Genomic DNA, 27,943 nt, shown 5'->3' on the forward strand with positions numbered 1-27,943 from the left:
GCTCGTAGCTTAGACGATCTTACGGCGGGGACTCTTGCTAGGGCGGCCTCACAAAGCATATTTTTTTTTTTTGATCCGTCTCATGGGGCTAATGGAAGCAAGTATCTTTCACATAGCTGATCTCTCAAAAGTAACATGACTCCTCAGTGATACCAACAACAACAAAAGTATGCTGGACGCTCATATCAGCATTCGTTATCAGCATAAGAGATTGCACTGATCTTCAGTGTAAAGCCCAATCCCTTTATCGCCTTGGAATTATACATGTGACATGAAAATTTTCTCTTGATTAGGCCATTAGACAGCTACTAATGACACTTCGAACTGCGTGATCACATGGTTCTAATCGGTGATTTGACGACCCCATTTACATAAAATTAGCCAAATACCACAAATGCTCTAATATAGAAGTGCTATCACTTAGACGATTGCAAAGATCCATGCATCCTATCAAATGAGCTCCGCAAGCACGTGCCCGTACCTGGGAATTAGTAAATACCTAGTAGGCACAGACATATATACAGACCTAATCAAGGGGCAAAGGTCATTGTGCTGATATGCTATGTCTAAGACAGTTTTTGTGAGCACAACGGCCCATCTCAGATTGAATTAAGCGATCAAACATTCTACAGTATCAATTTCAGAGTGGCAGTAGCATATTGTCTTTACTACTGATATATAGCAATTCTAGGTCTAATATATGGCAAGTTGCTATTGAGGACCATCTTACTAAGAGCGAAAAGATTGATATCAGCAACATCTCAGACTTTGAACATGGGCCTTGTTAATTTTACCTAAATAGTGACCTCAAAAAATAGTTAGATTATGAACATCCATATGCAGATAGAGCTATCTTATCTCTATGCACGATATGTATCTGCTAGTCATATGTGGGAATTTCGATCTTAGCCTCGGGAAAGCTTAAGATCTTGCCACTCATCATTGCGCCACTGCCTTCTTGGAATAGCGTCTTCATTTACTACAGGATCCTATCTTGCAAGAACTCATGTAGCCGAAAGCCAACGCTACTCACAATCAATGATGCCTTCGGTAGCATGTGATTCTGCAAGGACAACTTTTAACCGTGCTTTGAGGTATATACCTCTTATGTGTCTTGCTGGGCTTCTCTTCCCCCTTTTAGATGATCAATAGCCCACCAGCAGTAGAGTCATCAGAAGAGCCATTCAATACTTTGGTACATATTTCGAAGTGAGCGATATTATCGAGGATAACATTTCCCGGTGACACTTTAATCATGTAGGTCTGCTTAACAGACAGTAAACTTGCATATCTCAGCGCCCAAAAATCCTTCATGGAAATTTCAGACATTCCAGTGCCCTCGTTATCGTCACCGAGAAGCGCCGAGCCGCAAGAAGATATCTTCACAGCGATTTTAGTCTACCTGGAGGGGGCCACTACCTCAATCATCTCGAGGGAAATGGTGGGACTAGATTACATGTAGGTAGTAACGCCTCAGGGTAGACTAAGATTGCTGTGAGGTTAGCGACCCAAAGCGTCAGCAGTTGGGCAATTTAATCTACCCTGAGGCGTCACTTGCAGATGAAGAAGAGGAATAATACAACTCTACAAGCCATGTTGAAAAAGACATTGTGGCACTGTCTCGTGTCATTCGAGAACGCTTTGGTCTCTACATACTAACTACATGTTTAAAGCATACGATATAATGTATTAGTCTCAATGGAACAATCTTCTGCCAGATGTTTACAATATAATGCCAAAAATAGTGCGACTCCTACAACGAAATTTGTAATACACAGCTGTACATCAAGTTATTCTGCATCGTCCATGAGGATTCCATCATCGAGCTAATACATGCTGCTAGAGTCTAGGGTAAGAATGTACAGATATTCAGCTGCCAGTTGCTATTGAAGTTTGGAAGATCAAGTCAACATAACTAAGAATGATTGGAATCACATAGCGGCAGAACCACAACACGATTGTATGTGTTTTCTGTTTGCCATGACGGTCTGTCCAGCTTATCATCCTTTATGTGTGACTTACAGAGTCTATTGCCCTTTACTTAGGCCAAGCCTAATGAAACTACATTCAAGTAAGCAATGCGTATATATACTGTTTCTTGGAATAGTTGAAAACACCAGGATCAGATATTCTAGACAAATATACACATGAGCCTGCAAGGGGCGGCAGATGTGGCGGTTTCATGGCCTAGTCTAGCACTTGATTGACAGCACAAGCCATCAGCGCTGAATGAATGCATGCATGTCACTTCAGCTGTCAAGCATGTTGGCTCGTGCATTTCTCAATGCTATCGGCTTTTCGTTGCTTTTTCTTTTCTGAGCCATCGTATGCCTTGCAGGAAGATGGGCTAAAATAGAAGCTTCCCCTTGCATTGTTGGCCGTTATACAAGCTTAGTTTTTACGAAACACAACAGGAATGCGGAGCCTCCTCGTGCCGTCTGCAACTCCAATTTCTGTTTTTCTTTTCTTTTTGTTTTGTGTTGGACTGAGCTTGGCTTCAATTGCGGCTCGCCCTGCAGCCCACATCTCACCTGTCACTTTATGACAGTTGACAGCATGTACAGCTATATTGCGCATGGCGCTCAAGGGTCCAGCCAATCTAAGTAACCGTCGCGCTAGAAATGCCGCCGTCGTATGCAGAGACGGGTGTAGAATCGAAATGCTGCGCAGTGGCATTCATGGTGACTCCTTCATATGCTAGGGTACACCGCTTGCTGGACTCTGCTCTTGGAGGCTGTTGTTGATATCTTCCTGTACTACTATTACATGTACGCTTTCAAGAAAGCGCCGCCACGTTTTGACAACAGCAGGGGGGCACAATACGGGGTTTTAATCAACCGTTTCGCTTGTTTGCGATAAAGGAGGGACTTTCATCGTACGTAACTTGGTAGCATTCACTTGACGCGGGTGCGGGCCATGCATCCGAATCAACCGCCACCCGAGACTCTACATTAGTCCTGCAGCTACTCCAAGTGGTGGACTATCTATAGCTTACTATTGACCACTCGTGCCACCCAATAGCATCACTGCTGCAAGGAATATTGGATGATAGCGAATTGTGGCTGTCAAAGGTGCGACGTGAAACGAAGCGGCATATCCATGCAGGTAGTATTTGTTATCGGCTACCGGTAGTTGCTGGATGGAGGAAGGGTTTCGGGTTGCTGCAAAGTGTCAATATTGAGAAGGCTCAATGGATTAGAGGATATTTGAATAACATGTGGGAATGGAGAGAGGAATCAGTAATAGATCCACCAACAAGACTTATCGCAAGGACTCGAAATGAGAAGGGTCAATTCTTAAGATAGATGGCACGAACACAGTGCCGTCCATCTCAAGAGGCAATCAAGCATCCTTGCTCATTTTGACAACGCGCTCTTTCTCCGCAAGTTACAGCAGGCATTCTTTGTATCTGTATCAGCAATTCAACTTAGTGGGCAGATGATGTCTGCAATATGCATGGCGTCATGCAGGCACACGGGGGAAATGCATGGTCTTCGCATATTAGGCGCATATATGGAGCAATATGGAGAGCATGGCCTGCCTTGCATGTCAACAGCATGTAGGGGAGCATAGCGTGGGTCGCAAATGTCGCATTCTCTCGTGTATGGAGGTGCAGCAACTGATGTCAGTCACGGAGACGCTCGCCTATGTACCCCATAATGCTTGGACGGAGACGTCTCTTCCATAGGTAGGTAGGCCTCGTGGAGTCTCAAAGCACAGAGTCCAGCGAGGTCTCGAGCAGAGATGAGCAGGGCAAGGGCACCGAACCCTGCTTTAGAAGGTTGTCGAACTGGTGACGATATGGAACATTGAAACTGCCGGGATCCAGGAGATGAAGACTGAGTCTCGGCCGATTTGGTCGTGATGATCATGATGAGGATGCCTGCTAGTATGCAGTGGTAATCTGCTTTTAATGCTCTGTACGAGCAGAGAATATCTGGGTACATGTACTACAGTACTTGGCGAAGCTCCAGCGGGTGTCGGGCAGCCCGTAGTCGCACGGAGCGCTGTACAAGTGTCTGGTACTTCAAATTGTACAGGCGTGTGTACATGAGCTCAGTTGAAGGTCCCTCACCACTCCTGTTCTTGTCCCTTGCATCCTTCGCATCGCATCGCATCTCCCTTTGCCCCTTCTTCGCCTCCCCTCCGCCAGCCTTCCAGCTTGTGTGGCAGGAGCAAAAAACGATAATGTGTATGTTGGTTTCAGATATTTGCAATGTCTGCATCCGGGGTATTTTGCACTCGTGCTGATTCCTCGACTGCTAGCCATCTGCGATTCATTCACCCACAGGCAGCTCCAACTCCGCCGCTGCGCTGAGGCCAAGCCCCGATCCCCTTTCATACTCAAGCTGCAGGCTGGAGAAGAACGAATTTCGCTCGCTGGGGCCTAGAAGCTGGTCTCCAGGCGCCGTGATTGGCCCTTGGGCACCTCAATTTGCAAATTCGGCCAGGACCCCTGAACCCTGCACGCACCCCTGCCGCCCTCGTGCGGACAGCACTGGCTGGCTGGGACCTGACATTTGGATGCCAGAACACGGCGATGCAAGCAAGCAAGCTCCCTGCACTCGCTTGTCGTCCGGGAGAGCAAGGAAGAGTGTCGCCGTCTCAGGAGCAGGATGATGAATCAACCAACCAACTGCTCAGCTGCGCTGGAACATGCATCTGCTGGGCATTAATCGCCTGCAGCATCGAGTGCAGAGTGACGATGGCGCGCAGATATGGGGTCGTTTCCAATTGAGTCCCCAATGCTCGGTGCCACGCCAGCTCGGCCAACTAATATCGCAACGCCGCACGCTATTGCGGACTATTCTCAATTGTGCTCCGTCCGGCGGGTTAGCACGCACTTGTAGCACCACCATGCCCATCACTTGCTTCAATTATCCAATATCCATGCCGATTGGGACGTCTGTTTTGGCTAATACCGACTGGCGAAGAAGAAAAAACCACAGCGGGTGGGGAAGCACTCCAGGCCCCCCTGCTCCATGCAGCCGTGCCCCTGAAAGCGCTGCAGCCCGGCCGAAGCTGCAGCAGCCGCAGGTACCTGCACCGCTGAGCTGCCACCACTACCGCCAGTATGCCAGGCGCAGTAGTGAATGTCCTCCCCCCATGCATCTGTCTGGCCATCTCAGACCGGACTCCTCTCTAGTGGCCACCCAAGAACCCAAGACGGTCTCCTTTTCTATTTCCCGTGTCTCGCCTCGTCTCGCGTCGCCTGGTTCCGACTCTTCTCTCTCTTTTTTCTCTGTTCTTCTCTCGTTCTGTACGGGATTCTTTTTTTTCTTCGTACGGGCCACTTGAGGTCGTCCGACAACGCCTGCTTTTCCTTTCCTTCGCCAGACCATCGTCCTTCTCTTTATCAAATCTCCGTGAGATCCAGAAGCACTTCGGATGGCCCGCTGAGATCGTCCCCCCCCCGACTCAAATTCTTCTCTTCGCCTCGTTCGACTGAGAGTGAAGAAGCGTCTCGTGGGAATTCGACTCGATTCTGGTTCGACATCGACCAGCCGCAACCATGTCTCCTTCTCTCAACACCCAACTTTCGTTTACGCGCCCCCGAACTGGCGACCGTGATGGCCGGCCCAGCACTCGCGACCAGGGCGGCGCCGAATCTGCCATGATGGTGCCCAGCCGTACCTCATCGCTCCATTCCCGCATCACCCAGCCCATTCCGTCCACTCTGGCCCAGAAGCCCCAACAGCGAACCCCCAAGACGCTCACTCATGCCTACATGGTCTGCGGTGTCGGCCGTGAACCCTCTCAATGGGTCAAGGCTCCCACGCCCGCCCAGGGCAAAATCACCCACATGAAGGGCGCTGTTGGACAATTCTGGCTCCCCGAAATCCTAGGCAGCAGCCCCCGCCTTGAGCAGGACAACGAGATTGCGCGGGCTCTGCACTCTGCCATGAGGGTAAGCTTATCAGACTGGATCGCCGTTTACCAATGGCCAAACGGGGCATCTCAAATTCCCAAGACGAGGCCGATGGATTCTGCTAACACGGGCTCGAATAGGCTTGCTTCCCTCACGATGTGGAAATCTGTACTGGCCGGAACCAGCCCCACTGCACTCACCATTCTTTCGTCCTCCAGCAAGACTCTTCTCACACCCTGTACGGTATTTGCCTGCGCGTCTGGTCGCGGGCTGACGAGAAGAGAGCCGAAACCATCCGGGATCTGAGAAAGAGGACCGAAACCGACTACTATGACAACCCGGACGAGACCTACTGGATCCCTTACTGCCTGTCCTTCCTCTCGCGCTACCCTCTGTACAACCTTCTGGGCGATTACCTGCGTGGCATGTGGATTCACTGGAACAAGGCTACTAACCTGTTCCATGCCGAGGAAGTATCCCGCATTCTGAGCTTCCCGGCCCCCAGGCTCAACGATCTTGTCCGTATCGACATGAAAGATTATGCCCTCTGCTATCAATTCCCTTCGTCCCCCACCGGATTCCAGAACTTCGCCATGTGGCCCCTTTTCAACTGTTTGTCCATCCCTAACATTGTTGGCGTCATTGAAGCTGCCATCTCTCCCACTCGTCGCATCATTTTCGTCAGTCATTATCCGGCCATGCTCACAATCGCCTCTGAGACTGTACGATACTGTGTGCGAGTCTTTGAATGGAGCGGCCTTTACGTTCCAGTGGTGCACGCGCGCCATACCAAGGAGCTCGTTCAAGAACCTGGCCCTTACATCCTGGGTGTCACCGCTGAATGCCGGTCCCTCTTCACAGCCCCTACCGACGCCTTGGTCGTCGATTTGGATCGCAATTTTGTCCTCACCTCCAGCCCCCCTACTGCCCTCACTGCTGGCCAGCGCAACAAGTTTGTTAGCCGTTTGACTCAGGCTCTTAATGGCGATGTTACGCCTTCCGGTGTTCCTCAGCATCTCCGTTCCGCCTATGGCGGTGGCAAGTTGGTGCCTGCCGGTCAGATCATTGTCATGCGTGGCGAGGTTGAGTCCATCCAGGACCCCGAGTGGTGGAACCAGGATTCTGTCATGTCTGTCATGGACCACGTGTGCGAGAAGATGGGTCGCAACACTGGCCTTAAGGCTGTCTTTGGAGGCTCAGTTAAGAAACCTCTCATGACCAAGGTGTCAATGAGACATCTCAACGAACTCGTTCGTGAGAGAAACCAGTACTCTCGAGATGCTCTCGAGGCCTGGCAAGACTTCATCAATCTCAAGGGCCGTATGGACACTGAGCTTGGCAAGGTTACTAAGCGTAACAACTACCTTGTTGAAGAGCTTGAGAGCTGGAAGCAGCAGTTCCTCAAGTTTCAGGCCTTTGCCGAAACCCTTACCAAGGAAACTCAAGACCTCAAGGTCAAGATTGAAGGTCACAAGCGGGAGAATCGCCGTCTTGCATCCCTCATTGAGCAACAAAAGGAGGATAACGGCCGCCTCACCACTCGCCTCTCTGGCACAGAGAAGCAGCGTGATGATGCTCTCGAGGCCCTCGTTTTGCAGCAAGAGATTGCTGAAGAGCTCGAGCGTGAGCGCAAGAGGAACAAGAAGGAGCTCGCTCAGCTTCACCACACCAACGCCACCATTACTCGCCAGCGTGATGAGGCTCGCCGTGTCGTTCTGCACCTGCGCAGCTTGATTGGTGGTCAAAGCCACCACATGGAGCACCTCATTCAGTCTCTCACCAAGCCGGAGGAACTTATCCGCGAAGTCGAGGATGGCTATGAATCAGACGAGGTTCAGGGTGGTGCTGATGTGCACTCCCTGCGACCCTCTCGCAGCAGCAAGCGGCTGTCTACATCCAGTCTGGTTGATGTGGCTGATCGTCACCTCAAAGACAAGACTGATGCTATCGCTCATATCGTTCGCAACATTGCGGACCAATGCCAAGCTGCCGTCGACGGCCTGCAGCTTGCCCAGGATGCTGAATCTCGAGCCAGCACTCGTGCTAGCCGACGAATGAGCAGCATGTCGACTGCTCAAAGTGATGATGGTGAGGACGCCCGCTCCACCGCCACCTCGGACGCTGGCGAGGGGAGTTCTCGCTTACAACCGCGTGCCGGGAGGCCTAGCTCAATACCACCAACGCCGGATCTCATCCCCAACCGCAGTAGCACTGCACTATCGTTTGCGTCCACGGCCACAACGCCTGAGCGAGCCTCCCAACAGTACTCTATTCGAGACGAGATACCAACCAAGATTCTCGAGGACGATGAAGAGGACTTCGATGACAGCCGAAGTGATCAGATCCGAGTCTCCCATCACCACGGAGTCGTCCCGAAGCAGTCTCAGCCTCTTCTCCACCGATCATCTGGAGCAAGAATCAGCGCTTTCGGCAATCTCCGATGAAGACACCGCCAAACCAGAGGCTGCGCATGAAGCTCAGCATGAAGCTGAGCATGAAGCTGAGCAGGTCGGAGACGCCCAGCCGGCCTAGCCGCAGCCTTTTTGTACTATTGTCGATCCTCCGCGCAGGATCACCCCATTTTTCCTTTGTCTTGATTACTTCGATACGGCGATCCAAACTCTATATCCTTGTATCTTGAGCGTTCCCAGCCTCATTGGGCAGACATCTTTTTGTTTTGTGGCGGCTTTGGATAAAAACATGTTTCGGATCACGGCGTTCATTTCTTATCCTGTTCTTTTTCGAGTATCATCATTTTTTATCACTATATTCTAGATGAAGGGAACAGTTTGCGATGGAAGGCTGACTGATGACTTGCGTGGCGCCATCGAGGCTTAGGATCTCTTCTTTTTTCTCATGACTAACATAACTTATTTTTTTTCCCCCGCTTCCCTACATAAGGGCATTATGACACTTGATAGTTCAAGCCTTGCAATTGAGTCCTTTTACTCACTTGACCTACTTTGTGTTTTCTTTTCCCAGATTAATGTGAATTGGGTGACTCTGGTGAAGTTTCAATTTTTGTCTGAGCTAGGCTTGAGCTGGTCGTTGTAAATGTTTTGTAATTACATGCTTAAAAGTTTGTCTTTTGTAAATTTGTTTTGTTAGTAGTAGCAGGTAGATCCTAATAAGAACTGATACTCGTGTTAGTGCCGGTATATTTTGCTGGGGTTGCTGCAGAGTGGAGTATTCGGGCTTCTTTAGTGTGCGACTGGTGGTGTTCCGTCTTTCCCTTCCACTAAGATAAAGAAATTTCTGATAAGAGCTGCGCATTGTCACTCTTCGCAAAATTTAGAAGCGCGATTGCTGAGCCGTTCAACTTCTTTTACACATTTCATAAAATCAATTCTTACAATGGCGGATCCTCTGCTTACTTCCCTTTGCGCCATCTGCCATACATCAGTTCCTCAATACAAATGCCCTCGCTGCAACATCCGCACCTGTTCCCTAGCCTGCGTCAAGAAGCACAAATCTTGGTCGCAATGCAGCGGCGAACGCGACCAGACGGCCTATGTCCCCAAATCCAGGCTGGCGACCGCTGCGGGCGTTGACCACGACTACAACTTCCTCCACAGCATTGAGAGGGCATCCGAGCGCGCGGAGAGAGTTCTTGTAGAGGATAAGGGCATCATACAAAAGGACGAACTGCGACCGCTAACGGTGGAGGAAGTGAGGTGGCAAGTCGGCCGAGACGGCAGGAAGAGAAAAGTCCTGGTGACGAGGCTCATGAGAAGATCAAAGGAGAGAGCAGTGGATAAGCTCCTTGCGAACAAATTGAGAAACTTGGGGACAGAAGTCGTGTCTTTACCGCAGGGCATGACGAGGCAGAGGGAAAATCACACGACGGTGAATAGGAAATCTGGTCGAATCAATTGGCAGGCGGAGTGGTTCACTTTCGAGAAGACGAAGACCGATGGCGGCGACGATGCGAACGAGTTGAATAAGATACGGACGCTTTCGAAACTCTCAGACGATGTGCCGCTGTACAAGGGATATAGTGCGTTGCTGGAAACCCAGGCAAAGACGCAGGGCAAAGTGCAGAAGAGGGCCTTTAGGGGAGTTGCCCAGAACCCATGGGATTCTCATTGGCACATGGCGAGCGACTGTCTGCAGGATCCTCAGACAGGCGGTTGGATTTCCATTCGGACGGCGTCAATTGATGCGTGGCCGCGAGACGATGAGTCTCAGCGGCGGCGGTTCCAATTTTTCCTTGCAAGTTCGAAAAAGCGATCTGATAAAAGGGTCACATTGGCACCCGTTCGAGCTGAGGATTGTCTTCGAAACATTTTATCAAATACAAAAGTCATCGAATTTCCGGCCATATATGTCCTAGAAGAAGGGGAAGCTCTGCCGGCTGGATATGTGCTTGGGCCCAAGGACCCGGCTAGCCCGCCTGAAGAGGAGCAATGGCGAGGTGCAAAACGCAAGGGCGGGCCGCAACAATGGAAGAAGCCAGAACGACCTGTGAAGAGAAGACCAGGTGATAGGGAAGGCCTGGAAGAAGGTGAGCTCGGGAGTGATGGAGGCACGGATGAAGAAAATGATAGCAAGGCCAAAGAGGGCGCTGAAGCAGGCGATGTGATTGCCGAGCAAATCTTGGGCGAGGATGAGGATGACGACACGACGAGTAGTGATGAGTGCACGAGCAGCTCAGGCTCTGACAGTGATTAAAGAGGACGAAGAATCGGCGTGTTAGGGATATGTAGTGTCATGGATTTATCGGCTCACAGCGTGTTACTGCCCTTTGGCTTCCAACTCTAGATCCGGATGGCCGCTTCGCCCTCATCTTTGGACTCAAGCATTTAATTTCTGCATTATAGATTTATCATAACGGTAGCTTATCATACTAATAACAAGCGATATAGAGATATAGAGATAATGATTAATTGGCAACGCAACGCTCCAATTCTTTTTTTTTTGATATCTTTGTTGTAGTACCACATCTAGCCGCAGCCGTCCTGAAGATTCTCCCCGCAGCGGGTACGAATACAGTGAGTGGCTTAGGTAGGGACGGCGGGCGTGGGGTGCACCTAGCGCCCATTGCTTGGTGCCCTGTACACAGCTTAGGTGCCTGAAGAGAGCTAACGCAGCGGTGCGGTGGCATTGAACCCGAACCTGCGGACGACATCGTCACAACTTGGCGTCTTTCTTCGTTTTCCACCAAGCTACAACCATCTTCAACCGTGAGGGCTGGGTCTGCGGGGGGAACAATTGCGACTGGCCTGTTACGCTCTTCCGTGCCTCGAACGTGTCTTCTTCTTCCGTCTCATACCGGTCCGCGCATTATGATTTGACAAACCTCGAGGCCCCCCTTCTTCCTTTCTTCTTCCTCTTCTTATCATCTTCCCCCTAATCCGAAAGCTCGATCCGCCCACGCAAGGCTGTGCTGCCAAGCATGGATGACGCCCCGGTCCCCAAACTGTCGGATCTGCTACGGCACCCGGACGATTTGGACAAGATACCCGCGCTGAAGCTCGAGCTTTCGCGCAAGAAGAGCGCCGTCGATGGGCAGCTACGCAACGGGCTGCGGGAGCAGCTCGAGACGACACAATCCGGCATGACGGGCCTCAGCGACGGCCAGAAGGCGGTGCAGCAGATCAAGGAGGAGATGATGAAGATTGACAAGCTGTGCTCCGAGTCGCAGACCATGATTAAGGACTTTGCCAGCATCAACCTGGTGTCGCAGGCGCACCGCAACTTTGGCGCCGTCGAGGCCATGAGACGCAACCTCGAGACGTTTAACGAACGCTTGGTCGTGGTGGAGGGGATGCTGAGGGATGACGACGAAGATCGAGAGAATATGCCGAACCTGCTGCCGTGCCACTACGAGCTGACGCAGCTGCGAAATATACGAGACGATGCCATGGAGCAGATACAGAGGGCCGACGACACCAGCTTGGAGTCGACGCTGGAGGACTACTTTACAAGGCTGGACGATACCATCGACTGGTTTGACGAGCACGTTGGACTGTTGGCTATGAATCTCATCAACCTCGTCGTCAGCGACAACAACGGCCTGGTGGTTCGTTTTGCTGTCGTCATGGAAGCCGAAGAGAAGAGTGATCAGCGCGTCATGGCGCTGCAGGAAGCACTCAAGGACCACGAGGAAATGGCGGCCCGATTCCAGGGCATCACGGACGGTGCCAGGAAAGTCCGCGGCTACAAGGACAAGTTTATGCAGGCCATCAAGCTCAGCGCAGAGCAGCAGTTTCAACAGGCCCGAGAAGACTTTCTCGACGATGCCGATAGCTTAGAGGCCACGATGAAGTGGTTCTTCAATGACCTTAATGCCGTCAAGATTGGTATGACACCGCTCATGCCGAAGAAGTGGCGGATCGCAAAGACATATGCGGATATATATCACGTTCTGATGCACGATTTCCTGATTGGCATGGTGGACGATCCGGAAGCTAGCTCGGCACATACCCTCTCCATCATCAGCTTCCCTGAGAAGTACTACAAAAAGATGTCCAAAATAGGCTTCAAACAAGAAGATCTAGTACCACACGTCATTGACAATCGTGAAGCAGAGCTTGTTCGTGACTTCCGGCAGCTCATTATCAAATTCCTCGACGAATGGATCGACCGCATCTTTGCACAGGAGAAGCGCGACTTTGCCGAACGCAACATCGAAGGCTCTAATCTGGACCAGGATGAGTATGGCTATTTCCGGACCAAGAATCTCGTGGCCTTGTGGAGGATGTTGCGCGAGCAGGTCGAGGCGGCCATCAACTCGCAGCGTACAGACGTGGTCGAGGGCGTCATCGACGCCATGTTCCTCCGGTTACGAAGCCGCCAGCAGTCGTGGCAGCGCATGCTGGAAGATGAGGCTGTGCGGTACGAGACTGCCATGTCCGACCTGGAAGGCTTCCAGGCCCTGCAAGATTGGCTCGTCGCCACGGCCAACGACCAGATTGGCGTCATCGACGACAACGAAGAGGAAAACCGCCTCGGCTACCTGTCGAGCTTCCGCCTGCAGTTTGAGAGAAACGTCAGCCCGCAGTACCTCGAGCGCGCCGACCAAGAGCTCAACGCCCTCCGCGACGGCTACGTCGACTTTAGCACATGGTGCATCCACAAGTTTGCACATCTCGTCTTTGCCGTCGACTTCGTGAGCGTCATGCCAGACTTTTTCACGCCAAAGTGGTATTCCAACACGGCCATGAAGCAAATGGTCGTCACCTTTGAAGAATACGTCGGCGAGTACCGCCAGGCCTTGCACCACTCCCTCCTCGACATCTTCATCGAGATCTTCGCAGACGAGCTCCTCGTGCGCTACCTATCTGCCGTGCGCAACAAAGGCGCCAAATTCCGGCGCACCGATCCCTTCCGCGACAAGCTCTTCAATGACATCGCCACTGCGTTCGAGTACTTTTCCAACCTGGCCAGCCCAGAGGTCGCAATGTCCATCAAGGACACGTGGCGCGTCACCGAGCCGTTCTTGGGTCTTCTCTCTGTGGATAAAGACTCCGTGGCGGATGAATTTGCGGCTTTCAAGTCTGCGTACTGGGATCTGCAGATTAGCTGGGTCGAGGCCGTGCTGCGGTCCAGAGACGATTTTGAGAGGAGCATGCTGAATGCTGTCAAGGCGAGGGCGGCGCAGATGGATATTGTGAGAGGACCGGAGACGGTGATGGCCAAGATCAAATAATTAAACATATATATATATATATATATATATATATACGGCACAGGACTGATGAAGTGTGGGCAGAGAGGCATTGTAGTTAGTTTTAAGAGCGGGAAATGGAATCTGGCGGCATTGAATGGATGGGCGAGTTCATTTCACGTGGATGAGGAATGTGGTTTATTACGATTTCAAATGGTTTAAATGTGCTATATTAGCGTTTCTATGGTTGTCAATGGAGCTGTTATACAAGAGAGACGGAGAGTTGCGTTTATGAGAGAGCAGATTTTGCTAGCATATTTAGCTGAGTCGCAAGAGATTACATCTCACACCAAACCAAAAACATCAAAGTCAAAAATTGAGAAGAGAAAAACAATAGTGACTCAAATATCATAGCCTGCTGCTCTCCTTTGGAAAAAACAAAACAAAACAAAAAGGACTTCGCATCCCTTTTGTAAGCGCATATAACGACAATCTTCCTCCCACTATCCATCAGAATACATAAAAGTTGAAAAAAGGAAATAATAGTAGAACAAAGTAACGATCGGTTTATATAATGGGCTACTTCTTCTTCCCCTCCCTTCTGCCCTGTCCTTGGTCCGAAACGAAGTAGTATAATAGAAACGCGACTGCGACGGCCCTGTACAAATTCTGGCCCCTTATAAAGGAAAGATAAAAAAGGAAAAGGAAAAGTGCTGTATCAAGAAATTCAAAGTATCCACCCTCTTTCCCTGTACAATTAAAGAACGAACGGCATTTGCTATGCGGTAATATGATTTCCTACTCCGTTTTGAAAGGCCAAAATCTGTATTATCAGCGGTTTATCCCCACTCTTGACTCTTGTTCTAAGACTGGCTGGCAAGGAAGTTGGCGGCCTAAGTCAGGAGCAGTCAGTATCAAGTTTCTCATAATAGCGTCTCTCAGGCGAAAGTCAACTTACTCGCTCCAGGTTGTAGTCGTACTGCTCAAGGGCGGCAAGGGCGGCAGGACGAGAGTATCCCATGCTGGTAAGGTTCTTCAGAATAGGATCATCGTGCTCTCCCGCTTCTGTGAGGGCCCGACCAGGTGCAGGGGGGCGGGACTCTGCAGACTCTTCTTGCGCCGGACCTGTGTTGTTGCTCTGTACAGGCTGTGCGGCGGCGGCAGTAGGAGAGTCCAGGCCAGAAAAGATGGCGTCCCAATCATGAGATTCTGCTCCCTTCTGCTGTCCATTGCTAGACTGGCCGGGGGCGCTGGTGGCTGAGTTGGATGAGATGAAGTCGAAGCTGCTCTCGTTGCCAAATGCCGTGGACTCGCTCTTGGCTTGGCTAGCTGGGGGGCTGCTGTCAAACATGGGGTTGTAGTCATCCAGTCCAGAGCGAGAGATGTTGGCAAAGTCATCATCTGCAGAGCCTTCCTTGGCATCTTCGAGTCCCTCGAAATCATCGTCGAGGTCATCAAAGGCGCCCTTGGCGGCCGAGCCCTGGCTAGTTGCTGGAAGCGTGGTTGAGCCAAAAATGTCATCAGCATTAGAGATCTGAGAGGTAGTTAAATGGTTGTTGGTGATTGTGGCGGGAGAAGAGGCTAGTTCAGGGCTATAGAAATTTGAATGTCAGTAACAATTATCAAGATAACGGCTATGATTGCTGATAACCGGCTTCATTTCCCTGAATTTACCTTTTGGTTTCGGCTTCAGCATGGGAGGCTGTTAGTTCTTGGGGTTGAGATAAAGGAGCGGTGGCTTCGGCGGCTTCGGCAGCTGGTTTATTAGACTCGGGAATTGGCTCCGGAGCGATCTGCTTCTCCTTGGCCTTGTTTTCTGGGGATGCGGGAGCAAAGTCATCATCAAAGCCCCTCTCGCTATCTGATTCATCTATTTCCCGCTCAAGTTCAGAAATGGGCGGGAATTCAGAGTCGAATGCGTTCTGAGGCTTTGCAGCAGCGCCATTGTCTGTGCTGCCGGGTGCTTTGGCTGAGGTAAAGGCGGCAAATGCATTGTCAAAGTCTGCCTTGGCCTTAGCATGGTCAGTATTGTCAAAAGAGCCGGTTCGTTCTTGGGCTTCTCCCTCCGCTGGCAGCTGAGAGACATCACCGTGAGCGGCCGGAACGGGAGTCGCGTTGGCGCTATCATGCTTCTCCTCCTCTTCAGCAGCCGCAGGGGGCTTGGCCTCTGCAGCGCTCGGTGTCACACCGCCGAAGGGAAATGAGCCGCCCGCCGAGCCCTCGGCACGTGCGGAGGTAGGGGGAGACACTTGTCGTGACGAAGACAGTGACTCGTTGGGCTCGGGGAACGGCAAGAAGCTCGAGCTTATTTGTCGGGACTCTGGCGGCGCAGGAGGTTCAGCACTCAGCGTTGGGACTCGGCTGACATTGGGCGTCGGCCCTGAGTAATTAGAAAAAGATCCAACACTAACTGATGACTGCCCCGTGTTTTGCTGTTTGAATGCTGCAACTGGCGGGGGAGTGCCGCTGGAGCTGACGGGGCCGGCGGGGCCAAACAAATCGTCAAAGGACCTGTCGGAAAAGGCTCTGCTCGGGGGTGGCGGTCCAAAGACGCCCATGATATCTGTACTGGCGGAGCGTTTGAAGAAGGGGTTGTTAGCGCTGGATGCCGAAAGTGCCGGGCTGGCCATCTGAGCTGAGGTAGATACGGGGGAGCCCGTCTCTATCTGGCGAGAGATATCCTCGGCGCTCTTGGCCAGGGAATCGGCTTCACCCTTGAGCTTGTCGCGCTCTCCTTCTGTAGTAGATAACTGCTTCTTGTTAATCGCAACGAGGCCCTTTTGCTGTCTGGCGTCTAGCTTGAGCTTCTCAATCTGGGGCTTGAGTTCCGCGATTTCGGCATTGGCCACGCGGATTCGCTCTCTCAAGCTGGCATTCTCCTGCTGGTCAGCATGGAGAGCAGCCGAAACCTGCTGATGCTGGGTCTGAATATCTCGCAGCTGTCCTTCCAGAGTCATGCATTCTCCCTGCAACTTCTTAGTATCGGCTCGCGAGTGTCTCAGCTTTTCCTCGAGGGCATGTGTATCTTGAGCCTCTTTTTCATATAGTTGTCGCAGCTGTGCCAATCGCTGTTCAAAGTTTTGCTTCTGAGAGTTAGTCTGGCTCAGCTCATGCTGAGTCGTATTCCTCTTAGATTGAACTTCTTGGGTCTGCTTGGTCAGAGAGCCAATCTGGTTTGATAGGTTGGCAAGCTCAGTCGTCTCGTCGGAGATGTTTTTGTTTGCATCATCAGTGTCACCGAGGAGGTCCTCCGCGGCAGAAGCAGTGTGTGGTCGCGCCTGCTCGGCTCCAGGGTGTACGGACAAGCCACGGCCAAAGGAGGAAGATGGCACAAACGGCCTAAATGTCGTGCCCACGGGGGATGAAGGCTTAGCAGGCGAGGATGTAGCGTGGAGAACGCTGCTGCCACCAGCAAACGGATCAGCATTTGATCCTCCTGTAGACATTGTTGTCTGCGCCGGGGCGGGTACCGGTGCCGGTGCCGGTGCCGGGCTAGGAGTTGAGGAATCGAGGCCAAACAAATCGTCAAGAGCAGACTTGGGTGCTGGTGGAGCCGGGGCCGGGATTGGCGCAGTTTGAGTGGGAGCGGGAGTTCCATCAAAGGCTGATGAAACCGCGGTAGCAGGACGGCTCTGGGTTCGCAAGTGTGGTGGGATGAGGGCCGTAGGCAGAGTGGCGGGCAGAGGAATTGACCGATTGCTACGTTGCTGGCGGATCAAGTACATGGCAACAGCGAAGCCATCGCGGGACAGTCGTCCCTGAGAACCAAAGTCCGCTAGGTCCCAAATCTGAGCAAGGGTGTCCTCGGGGAGGTTTGACTGGCTGAGGAAAGGCACAGCCTCCTCGCCTGTGATGTATCCCTTGTTCGTCTTGTCGAAATCGAGGTAAATCTGGTCGAACCTTGCCTTGTCGGCCGGAGTGATTGCCCAGTCGCTGTTCGAAGGAGCGCCGGTTGCTTGAGCGGCGACAATCGGGGGACGGTTGAGCGGGCTGCCTGTCCTCTGCTGCTGGGCAGAACCACTCAGCTGTCTTGGGATGGCAGAGACGCCACCGGTGTTGCTTGGAGACTGTCGAGGAGCTGCTGCGCTACGCGTGGCCGCCTCATACAGGCCAGCAGGCAGAACATTCGGCAGTGCGCGAAGGACACCAGTCTTGACCGACGTAAGGAGATGCATGGCGATGACGAATTCGGGCAAGGCTAGTGCACCGCGCTGTTCGGTATCGGCCAATCCCCATATCCTACCAAGCATCTCGTTGGGAAGACCGGACTTGTCAAAGATGGATCTGGCTTGCTCGCCCGGCAGCATGTTTGCCTGCAAGTTTTGACGCTCAAACAAGGCCGCATACTGGGCAACCTTGTCAGGAGTCAGGGGAGGAACTCGAATGCCGCCAGAGACTTGTGGCTGGATGGGCGTCTGCGACGGGGAAGTGGCCGGCCAGATGCCTTCGAAGCGGGGGATCGGGCCTTGCTGGAGAGCCATCTCTGGCGTGGGCTCTCGTCCAGCCTGGGCATGGCCAATGAGGCGAAGGACAACGCCGAACCCAGCGGGAGTGAGGAAGCCGCGGTTCTCCTTGTCGGCGATCTGCCATATCTGTAGTTGAGATAGAAAAGCACGGCGGTTAGCCCGGGGACAGAAAATGGGGGAGAGCGTGGGGGTGAGTGACGAATCAAGAAGATTCCTCCCCAGAGAGATTTATAAAGGAGCGAAATTGAGAGGGAGCGACAAACCTCTCCTAGGATGCGCGAATCCAGTCGAGTCTTTTCGAAGAACTTGACGGCTATCTCGCCGGTAACTACGCCCACATTATCGGTGTCGGCCTGGCGGAAGAACTGGCCATAGATGCGCTTCTCTTCGGGTGAGAGATTGAGGTTCGGCGCGCCTAAAGAGGGAGAGCAACACAGTTTAGATTGGCGAACATTGCACGTAAATGAAGCAGCAGAGGTAATTTCGCGATCAAGAAGACATACTCGGATCAGCGGCCGCCGACATTGTCGCACGGAAGCACTAGGAAAAGATCGAAACAGCTTTTGGCGTCTTCGTAATAGTTGGTGGTGATGGTAAATCCCCTTTCGACGGCGCAAAGGAAATAGAACGCTCGGCTCAAGGAAGCTCCCAGGAATGATGCAAAGCTGCAGCGGCGCTCCAGCCAGATATAGGGCAAGCAGCAGGAAAAGATGAAAAGATGAAAACAGAGAGAGAGAGAGAAAGAGAGAGAGAGAGAGATAGATGGCTTTGCGGCCCAAAGTCTCGAACAGCTGGCGATGGGTTGAAGCCTGGGGAGGGTGGTGGCTGGAAAGTGCCTTAGTGGTGAAGCTGCCCGGAGCTCTGATTCGTTAGGCTGCGGATTTATGTAGCGTGGCCGGGCAGCACGTTTGCTTCGGCCTGCCACAAATTACCGGCCTGCGGTGTATCGTTGGGTACTTCGCAGCGCTGCGGCGGGGGGGATTGGGGGCTGTCGGTACTTGGCTGTACATGTCAATCCTTCACGCTTGGGCTTGGTAATTTGGGCATCGCTGGAGCGCTAATGAGCTGCCGCATTGAAGAAACGAATACAGGCCGGGGGTTGCGTATTGCGTACAAGTACCTAGGCAGGTAAGTATGTATGCTTGCACAGAGCACAAGGTACATAAATCAGAGAGCGAGCATATTATCTCTCTATTTTGCGCGATGCCGCTCTGCAGGATGGATCAATGATGCTGCTTCTGCCTATCTAGAGCTCGCATGCGTCCAGCAAAAACGAGAGAGGCCTGCTGCAGCCAGATATGACGCCAGGCAAATGGCAGCTCGTGGCAGCACACCCAAACCACGCGGCATGCATTGCGAGCTCTTCCCCGCAAGGACGCATACGCTGCTGTCACCACTGCGGCCCTAGTGCAGCGCTGGAGCACAGCTTGCAGCATCTACTAACTGGATGCCTCGGAACACACTGAGGCGCTGCAGTAGTAGGCAATGCATGGCAAGCATCAAATCATTTCTCCCGCTCAGACGTGCAGGGTCTCCAGCAGCCGCCAGTCCCGAACTGCTCTTCTATTTGTCTCTCGTGACTCGTCTCTCGCCAATGGATGGCCCCGTCATGCATCAAGGGCCGTTTTCATCACATCGCTGGCAAATTATACGGAGCCATTCCTCCCACAGGACCGCTCAAAAATATTCGCCCATCATGCTCATACTTATCAGGGTTCAATCACGCATCACTGGCTGGGAGAAGGCTTCATGCGCACAAATGAAGCAAATTAGATTCAGTATGTACAAAATAATATAGAGTGCTAATTCTTTTCCCTTCTTTCTCTTATTCACATTATGTAGGTATCTCTCTAAATTCACAGTCTATCCTTATCGCAGTGTAACCAGCTCTTCGGCGCTGGTCGGGTGAATGGCCACGCAGTTATCAAAGTCTGCCTTGGTTGCGCCCATCTTGACAGCAACGCCAAAGCCCTGCAGAATCTCGCCGCTTCCAACGCCCATGATGTGCAGGCCAACAACCTTCTCCTCAGGGCCGGCCGTAATCAGCTTGTAGTTGGTAGGGCCCTTGTCCTCTACGGCCATTGGAACGTAGTACAGGGCAGTGAAGCCTGACTTGTAGACCTTGATGTTATCCTTGCCGTATTTTTCGATGGCCTGTGGCTCTGTGATACCGATGGAACCAATTTCGGGGTGGGCAAACACGACTGATGGGATGTTGTCGTAGGTGAGCTTCAGCGTTGAGAACTCAGGGGGGCCGAAGACTCTGTGTGCGAGACGGCGTCCAGCAGCAATAGCAACTGGTGTCAGCTCTACCTGGCCGGTAACATCGCCAATGGCAAAGATGTTGTCGACGGAAGAGTTTTGGTACTCGTCAACAACGATGTGTCCCTTTGCGTTCAGCTTCACGCCGACCTCCTCCAAACCAATGCCCTTCGTCTCGGGCACTCTACCAATGGCCCAAATCAGGTTATCAATGTCGTGAACGGTGCTCTCGTTGCCCTGTTCGTCGCGGTAGGTGACAGAGAGCTTGCCGTTGGCGTCCTTTTCAATCTTAGTCGCCTGGGACTCTCTGTGGACGTGTACTCCCAGGCGGTCGTACTCGTTGGTGGCGGTCTCCTGAATCATGGGGTCGAAGGTTCGCAAAAAGGTCTTGCCTCGAATGAAAAGATGTGTTTCTGTGCCGAGGGCATTGAACATGCCAGCAAATTCAACGGCGATGTAGCCAGCGCCGACAATAGCCACCTTCTTGGGCTGCTTCTCAATCTCAAAGAAACCGTCGCTGTTGGTGCCCAGCTCGGCCCCGGGGATCTTGGGCGGGGGAGCAGGCTTGCCTCCGACGGCGATGAGGATCTTCTTGGCGTTGACCAGCACCTTGGAGCCGTCATCCAGAGTGACCTCGGCCTGGTTCTTGGACAGCAGACGGCCCCACCCGTGCAGGTAGTCGACCGTGTCGTTTGCCAGATTCTTAACGAAGATGCCGTTTAGCTTTTTAATGTGAGCATCACGCTTGGCCTTGAAGGTGCTCCAGTCAAATGGGGCGGTGTGCTCGACGGAGAAACCGTAGTGCTTGGCGTCGTGAATTGCCTCGGCGAGGGCCGCAGCATTGTAAGTGATCTTTTTGGGAACGCATCTACACGGCAGTGATGGCAGAGGTTAGTATAATAGCCTCGTAGTATAACAGTCACATATTAGGGGGGGAAGAGACATTGCCAAACTCACCCAACATTGACACAAGTTCCTCCCAGACGGCCCGCCTCAACAATCATAGACTTGACGCCGTACTTGGCGCTGGCCATACGGGCAGAGCCCAGGCCACCGCTACCGCCTCCGATAACGAGATAATCGGTCTCTTTTACTGTGGGAGCCATTGCGCGGGCTGTCGTTGATAGATGGCGGGATAGTGAAGTTAATCGGTTCGAAGCAATGTTCCTGGAGCCTACTGACTGTGCTCGCGCGAATAAAGCGAAAGGTTGCATGGACAACAGGACTGGCGTGCAGCTTCCGTAGCCTCGAGTTTATATATGCGCGCGTGTGTAAATACGGATAGCTGATAGCAGTGGAGGGGCAGTTTTTTCTTTGCTTGTTCCAAAAACTGTTGCTCCCAAAGCGGGGGAGGGGGCATGGAAGGTGACGTGCCCAGCAGCTTCTAGCAGGAGCATATTGCTAATTGCTAATTGCTAATACCAGGCATTAGTGGTTTAATTAAGCGCTTACTACTCCTGCGGCTCCAACGTTTCAAGCCGAAGCCGTCCGTCTTGATTACATTGGAGACCCGAACTTCCGCAGCGCCTTAGCTAGGGGGCGATTTGACATGCGCTGTCCTCGTGGCTGTAGGTATTAGGAATCTGAGGGCGAAACGCCGAGTAATAGTAATAGGGCTAATGCTACTATCTGCGGTAGCCTGCAGCCCCTTTGCCAGGTTGTGGCTGGAGTGGCTCGAGTTACTGATTCATTTAGCCTCCAAGAGTTGGATTTGGAATTGGTGGGTTGAGGCGATCCTCATGCGGCAGGTTTGAGCACTCGCCCTGTTAAGCTATAGATAGGTGTTTGTAAAATAGGCACGAGTTGTTGATGGGAAGGTTGCAAGTTACGTCATTTTCTGTGTTCAATCTAGCTTGGCTGTATGTATTGGATATTCTGCGAATAATATAGGCTATTTCTAGCATCTTGGTGTTGCTATCTAGTAGAATTAGAGTTGCGTGCCTACAAGTCGTTACCCTGCTAGTGACAATCATGGTGCAATCCAACGCCACGATAGCGTTCGATTTGCGATACGTGTACGGGAATATTTGGCTTCGATCCGATGATACGGAACTGAGAAATATCAAATATCACAACAAGCATCTTTCAAGTAACCAAGCTTCTACACATAATCTCGGCTTGAATTTGGACTCAGCCCACCGAGATCTCAAGCCGAGCCCCCCTAGACCGTCTCATTTGTCATCTACCGGATCGCCTCGGATGAACTGATTTTCATCTTCGATGGCTGAATCCAGCAAAAGCAACAATACCTACAAAATGCCTCTAGAAAGTGCCCCAAGCTCCGCTTTTTCTCTACTCTTTTTTTTCCCTCCCGCTTCCTGGAAAATGCAGCTCTCATGCAACAGCTACTACCCATTCCGTAATGCTCTCGCGCCCCCACCACAGCTTCGCCCGGCTTTCGTATACATAACCTGCAATAGTCGCCGATTGGGTTAGCATCTCAATTTCGTTTATATGGATCCCAAAGCATTTACAATGAGCTACAATAAATGCGCCATGTTGGGTTTTACGTGTTGCTTCTTAACAACTGCATAGGCAGGTGTTTGCCGGTACGTTGAAAAGAACCATGGTTGATAACTTTTAGACTTTGGATACCTAGCTTTGAGAAGAGCTGCCCTTCCCGCCCCAATTGTAGCGCCCTAGACATGATTCGACGACTTGCTTAGAGGGAGTATCTCAGCAAGTTTCTCAGAGTGGAAATATCGAGCGTCTGTCGGAGGATTGGCTACCTACTAGTAGTTTACAAAACTAACAGCTGGAGGTAACAAGTCTTCTATCAGAGCTAAAAGTAGCTATACCTGCAACACGGGCTGTATCTTCAATTAGGTGCCCAAACTTAAACCATCTATCTGCAGTCACTATAACAAATAAGTCGAACCAAAACAAAAAAAAACAAAGGACGACACAAGCCTGATTCGAACAGGCGCTCCCGAAAGAACATGATTTCGAGTCATGCGCGTTAGACCACTCCGCCATTGTGCCAGTGATGTCATTCCTTGTTTATTGACATATATGAAGCTTCTCGTCGAATACCGCTGGCTATCTCAGCCACACGATTCTCTATTTCCTTGAGTGTCGATATTGCCTTTCTCTCCAGTCCCTTGCGATTCCGACAATTGACAATAGTTCCTTATTGAATTTACTGGATTTGGTGTAAGAAGCTGGCATTAGAGGTATTGATGCTATTCGAGAAAGTTCTGTTATATATCTGTCATGGTAAGTGAATGCTCGCTTAACATATAGCTGCTTCCAACTCTTAGAGACCACTGTGTCGGGTGTAAGAAGATAGTAGGCCTAGACAACAATACAATTGACGGGTTGATACCTAGGACGGCTTAAGAGATCATAAATTTCCAGTGACTCTTTGAATGAAATGGTTATGTCCAAGTCTAGTAAGCTGGTATGTGTATACAATATGATGTGTCTACTATGTAATAGGTATCCAATTAACATCTTGTAATCAAGTCTAATATATCCCTGTAAAGCTTCCTGCTCACACTCTGGTCGTCCAAATCGAACTCCCTTCTATTCGACGACACTTAGCCCACTTGGCCGCAATAAAGAACGCCGTTCCTATCAGCATCGATACGCCAGCAAATATCTCAGCGCCAAAGTACGCCCCATGAGCCGCTGATATGATTTGGCCTGCAATTGGCGGTCCCGTCAACGCGGCAAAACTCATGACTGTAAACATCATCCCCAATCGGACACCCGCCTTTTGAAGATCGATGGTCAGACTGCTCAGTCCCGCAGGAACCAGGCTTTGGACTCCACCTGCAAAGGTTCCGTAGAAGACGATCCAGACGTAAAGTCCCGCGACATTCTTGACGGCCATCCAGCACAGCATGCCAATCCCAGACAGTAACGCGAAGGGAATGAGGACGGTGATGGGGCCCAGCCGATCAGCTATGAAGTTGGGGGCTATGCGCCCTGTGATACCAACGCTGTTTATCACCAGTAGCAGATTCAGGCCATCTGCATAGCTCAGTCCGATTTTCTCGCGGCCGAACGAGGCGACGTAGTAGTAGGCGAAATAAAGAGCCAGGAAACACTACGCAAGAGGACAATGTCAGTACAGGTCTACTAACAAGCAAAACGAAACATGAGGCCTTACAAAGAAAGCACCGCACACATAGAGCGAATACTCTGCGTCCTTGAACGCCGAAAACTCAAACAACGGGCCAGACTTTCGAGGTGGAACACGCGGCTTCAGCGCAAGGAGTGCCGCCCCCAACGTCACAAGCTGGACGAATCCAATCGTCCGGACGGTCCAGCCGAATCCAATCGACGGCAACAATTGGCGGGCGATGCTTGGGAAAACTAAACCGCCGACACCTGTGCCACTGGACATGATGCCTATCGCGAGTGCCCGCCGCTTGCTAAAGTAGGTCGATACGACGGCCAAGCTGGGGCAGAATAAGCAGCCATTGCCCAGTCCCATGCAGATGCCTTGGGCTAGGAAGATCTGCCAGTACTGCGTCGCCGCCGAGGTGGTGAAGATGCCAATCATCTGCAGGATAAAGCCCAGTATCACCAACTGGTTAAAGTAGCCCGCGTCTGACGTGCGGCCGGCGAGGACTCCTACAAAGAAGAGCAAGAAGATTTGGACTGAGCCAATCCAGGAGACGTCGGATGGCGAACGATCCAGCATGGTAGTGTAAAAGGTCTGAAATACGCCGAACGAGCTGATGTAGCCCCATGTATTGAGAACAATCATGTGGCCGGCGATGGCTACAAAGCTATATTAATCTCAACGAGCCATAATGAGGTTTACTTGAAGTGGAATCGAAATTAATCAAGACTCACCCTGCACCCAAGCTCGCTTCCCGCCATCAGGAGGCGGCCCCGGGTCGGAGGTTATGTCTACAGGTCTGAAGACACTGGAAACATTGGTGAGAATTTTAGAGAGCGGCTCTGGTCTTTCCTCCGCTTCGCGACAGCTGGAATTTTCGCTGTTGATCAATTCAAGGTCGGATACATCTGGTAGATTCTCTTTTGGTTCTAATTGCTGAATGTTGCGCTCGAGATCGGCATGTATATATGTAGGGCTGTTACTGGGAGGCAACCGAGGAGACGGAGAAGACTTCTCCATTGAGATCACGGGTCAGTTATCAATGACAATTTTGAAGAGAGACAGAGAGTCCGCTTTTGAGATCACGGATGTCAAAAGCAGCAAAGAAAATGTCGGGAATAAGGATAGACTCTTTGCAAGCTCTAGTGGCACATATAGCCTATATACATCGTCTAGCTCGTCTAGCGATTCCGCAAAGCCTCCGATGAATCATCCAGCATTGATGGATACAACCGCGGGTACCTCAAATTGGCTTAAGCTTCTCCATGTTATCAGTCATTGAAAATTTCCACAGCGTCGAGTTTGCTTGACTAGTGCCCGCGCCCTCTGGCATAGACCGGAGTGATGTGGCTCGCGATCCACACCAGCCCGGTATCGCCAACAGTAGGGCGTGGCTGTTACCGAAAATGACCTTTAAGGCGTGAGTTTTACCGCCACGCTGCAGTCTTGACTACCAAACTCAAGCATCAACATTTGAGAATATGTAGTCTTCGTAATCGATTCATTTGCAATGCCTCATCTCTGTCAATTGGTTTAATCAGCATACAATTACCAAGCTTGCCACCGGACTTTTCTATTTCATAAGATCTACTACATTCATATACTTACATGTCATCGGACCCTCGGCCATTACAAGTCAATTTCGGATGTCGCTAAAGTTTGGATAAGGTTTCTTTGCCCATCTCCGCTGTTCAATTAGATATTGTATGTCCACTAAACTCGTCTTGCAAATGATTACCGACGTCATCTTTTGGAAAGCCTGCTTTAAGCGAATCGGAATGGTTCTCTAACCTGATATCAAGCTCATGCAGCTTACAAGAGCGGTTGCACTTCAGGTATAATATTCCAATTTTAACTTAAAGAAAAAAAAACAATGGCATCAGCGTCATCAACACATCAAGTAGATTATGCCTGCCAAGTTGCCTGACAATGGCTATTGGAGCGCTCCACTTGTCACTTTCAACCTCTAAATCAGCTCTTGCTTGTAGAAGTACCATTACCACTTCTTTATGCCCGTACTCGACGGCCCAAAACAAGACAGTCCGTCCATCGCCACAGGCCCACGATATTGCGCCTCTCTTATCATCATCACTGCTTGCTTTATTCCCCTGTTGCTACTCGGGAACACATCATCCGCACGAGTGCAACCATTACCTGCTCCCAAGAGTGAGTCGATTTTCCCTTGTTGTCTGTAACGTTGGCATCGATCTCTGGAAGCTTGAGCGGTCTTGGTAGGATATCAGTCATTCGGTCCCTAGCAGCCCATGAAATGGCCGTGCGCCTTGCCTCATCAAGATGATTGATGTTCACGTTACGAAGCCTTGTTATATTCGATATGATCCTGCGATGTTCTTTTCCTACGGTCCAAATAAAGGAGTAGCCCCTGATTATCCGATCATCAGCGTTGCAGTCCTTGCTCAGTAATTTATCGACAATATCAATGTGTCCACCGATATAGGCAAGCGATAATGCGTTCCTCTCCCCTGGTCTTGGCATGTTCAAGTTAGTTAGTTCATCAGCCAATAGCTTGACGACACATGCCAAATTTCCGTGCTCGGGTGCAATTGTGAGTGCTCTATGTATATCTATCTACGTGGCTTGAGTCAGGTTCAATGCCGGTCTCAAGCAGAGAAGTAAGGATACAGTCGTGACCAAATCTGGACGTCCAGTAAAGGCCTCAATTTTAGATGGCCTGGGAAGCTAGAAGCCCTTGGAAGGTATGGGCGAAGAAATTCTGCGTGTCTTACAGAACATCTTCAGCAGTGATGCAAGACGGGTTAATAGTGAATGCCATGTTGAGTTCAGTCAGATCTAAAGATCTTGAACTTTCCAACGGTAAATTTAGCAGCTGCGACGTATCGCCTTGGTGGTTGAAGGGGACAGCGGCCAAATAGCGCCGAATCCACATTAATTCTTCTGATATGTTGGCGATAATCTTTTGGAAGTCTTTCCTCGAACTGAGCAAGGTCCTCTTGATAGATACGAGTACCACATTGATGAATACAAACGTTTGATCGGTATACTCGAGTACTACCTACTATAAGCGACTTCATCCACTCATTCTTAGATGAATGTTTGGAGATCATTAGCGTAGCCAGTTTAGCTATAGTCGATAGATATCTCTGACTTTATAGCCGTAGAATAGCTTTAATAAGAGAAAGTTATCTAGCACCCTAATTCTGTTATCTAGCACCCCAGCTTAAGCGTGGGCTACTGCCAGTATCATTTCTATTACTACTGCTACTACTACTACTACTACTATTATTATTATTTTCGAATATATAGTATTTAGCAGTTGTGTATATGTATATGTTTTTCATTACGTAGACTGGCTGCCTTATTGCGTTATAGCTAAGGTGTTGGATCATGAAATTGGAGTGCTGAATAATGTTTCCCTTCAAAAACACTATCGCTCTCATCCAGAGCATCTAACTTCGCCACAAGCTCGATGTTCCGTGGCTTTGCGAGTATACGTAAAATGATATCACGGGCCTCTTCGTGTCTCATGTTGATTTCTGAGGCATTTTCTTGACGTTGTTGGTAAAAGGCTTCTTGCATAACATCCCAATGGACTGCACCATCCCGCCTTGAAAACGGACACTCGTCTGCGACTGGTACGCCGCTCCACTGGCATATGGCGCTCCAGACAAGATTAAGTTTAGCTG

At 50.9% G+C, this 27,943-nt stretch overlaps 6 protein-coding genes across 6 annotated transcripts; 3 read left to right on the forward strand and 3 right to left on the reverse strand.

Moving 5' to 3' along the window:
* Window positions 1-5,512: 5,512 nt before the first annotated feature.
* TGAM01_v203006 (hypothetical protein) lies at window positions 5,513-8,313 on the forward strand (the record flags this gene model as incomplete). Its single annotated transcript, XM_018802362.1, has 2 exons — window positions 5,513-5,908; window positions 6,010-8,313. The coding sequence occupies 2 exons, from the start codon at window positions 5,513-5,515 to the stop codon at window positions 8,311-8,313; spliced, it is 2,700 nt and encodes an 899-aa protein (XP_018664280.1).
* A 910-nt stretch (window positions 8,314-9,223) lies between these two features.
* On the forward strand, window positions 9,224-10,540 carry TGAM01_v203007 (hypothetical protein; the record flags this gene model as incomplete). The annotated part of the gene is made up of 1 exon (XM_018802363.1): window positions 9,224-10,540. One exon carries the CDS (start codon window positions 9,224-9,226, stop codon window positions 10,538-10,540), a length of 1,317 nt encoding a protein of 438 aa, XP_018664281.1.
* A 724-nt stretch (window positions 10,541-11,264) lies between these two features.
* TGAM01_v203009 (hypothetical protein) lies at window positions 11,265-13,520 on the forward strand (the record flags this gene model as incomplete). Its single annotated transcript, XM_018802364.1, has 1 exon — window positions 11,265-13,520. The coding sequence occupies one exon, from the start codon at window positions 11,265-11,267 to the stop codon at window positions 13,518-13,520; it is 2,256 nt and encodes a 751-aa protein (XP_018664282.1).
* Window positions 13,521-14,341: 821 nt separating this feature from the next.
* On the reverse strand, window positions 14,342-18,469 carry TGAM01_v203008 (hypothetical protein; the record flags this gene model as incomplete). The annotated part of the gene is made up of 5 exons (XM_024549108.1): window positions 14,342-14,371; window positions 14,437-15,070; window positions 15,153-18,070; window positions 18,208-18,359; window positions 18,448-18,469. 5 exons carry the CDS (start codon window positions 18,467-18,469, stop codon window positions 14,342-14,344), a joined length of 3,756 nt encoding a protein of 1,251 aa, XP_024406086.1.
* Window positions 18,470-19,813: 1,344 nt separating this feature from the next.
* TGAM01_v203010 (glutathione reductase) lies at window positions 19,814-21,420 on the reverse strand (the record flags this gene model as incomplete). Its single annotated transcript, XM_018802366.2, has 2 exons — window positions 19,814-21,074; window positions 21,164-21,420. 2 exons carry the CDS (start codon window positions 21,418-21,420, stop codon window positions 19,814-19,816), a joined length of 1,518 nt encoding a protein of 505 aa, XP_018664284.2.
* Window positions 21,421-23,699: 2,279 nt separating this feature from the next.
* TGAM01_v203011 (major facilitator superfamily transporter) lies at window positions 23,700-25,298 on the reverse strand (the record flags this gene model as incomplete). The annotated part of the gene is made up of 3 exons (XM_018802367.1): window positions 23,700-24,257; window positions 24,321-24,937; window positions 25,013-25,298. The coding sequence occupies 3 exons, from the start codon at window positions 25,296-25,298 to the stop codon at window positions 23,700-23,702; spliced, it is 1,461 nt and encodes a 486-aa protein (XP_018664285.1).
* Between the last annotated feature and the right edge of the window lie 2,645 nt (window positions 25,299-27,943).

This window comes from Trichoderma gamsii (genome assembly GCF_001481775.2).
Source record: "Trichoderma gamsii strain T6085 chromosome Unknown Scaffold_8.2, whole genome shotgun sequence".
NCBI lineage: Eukaryota > Fungi > Ascomycota > Sordariomycetes > Hypocreales > Hypocreaceae > Trichoderma > Trichoderma gamsii.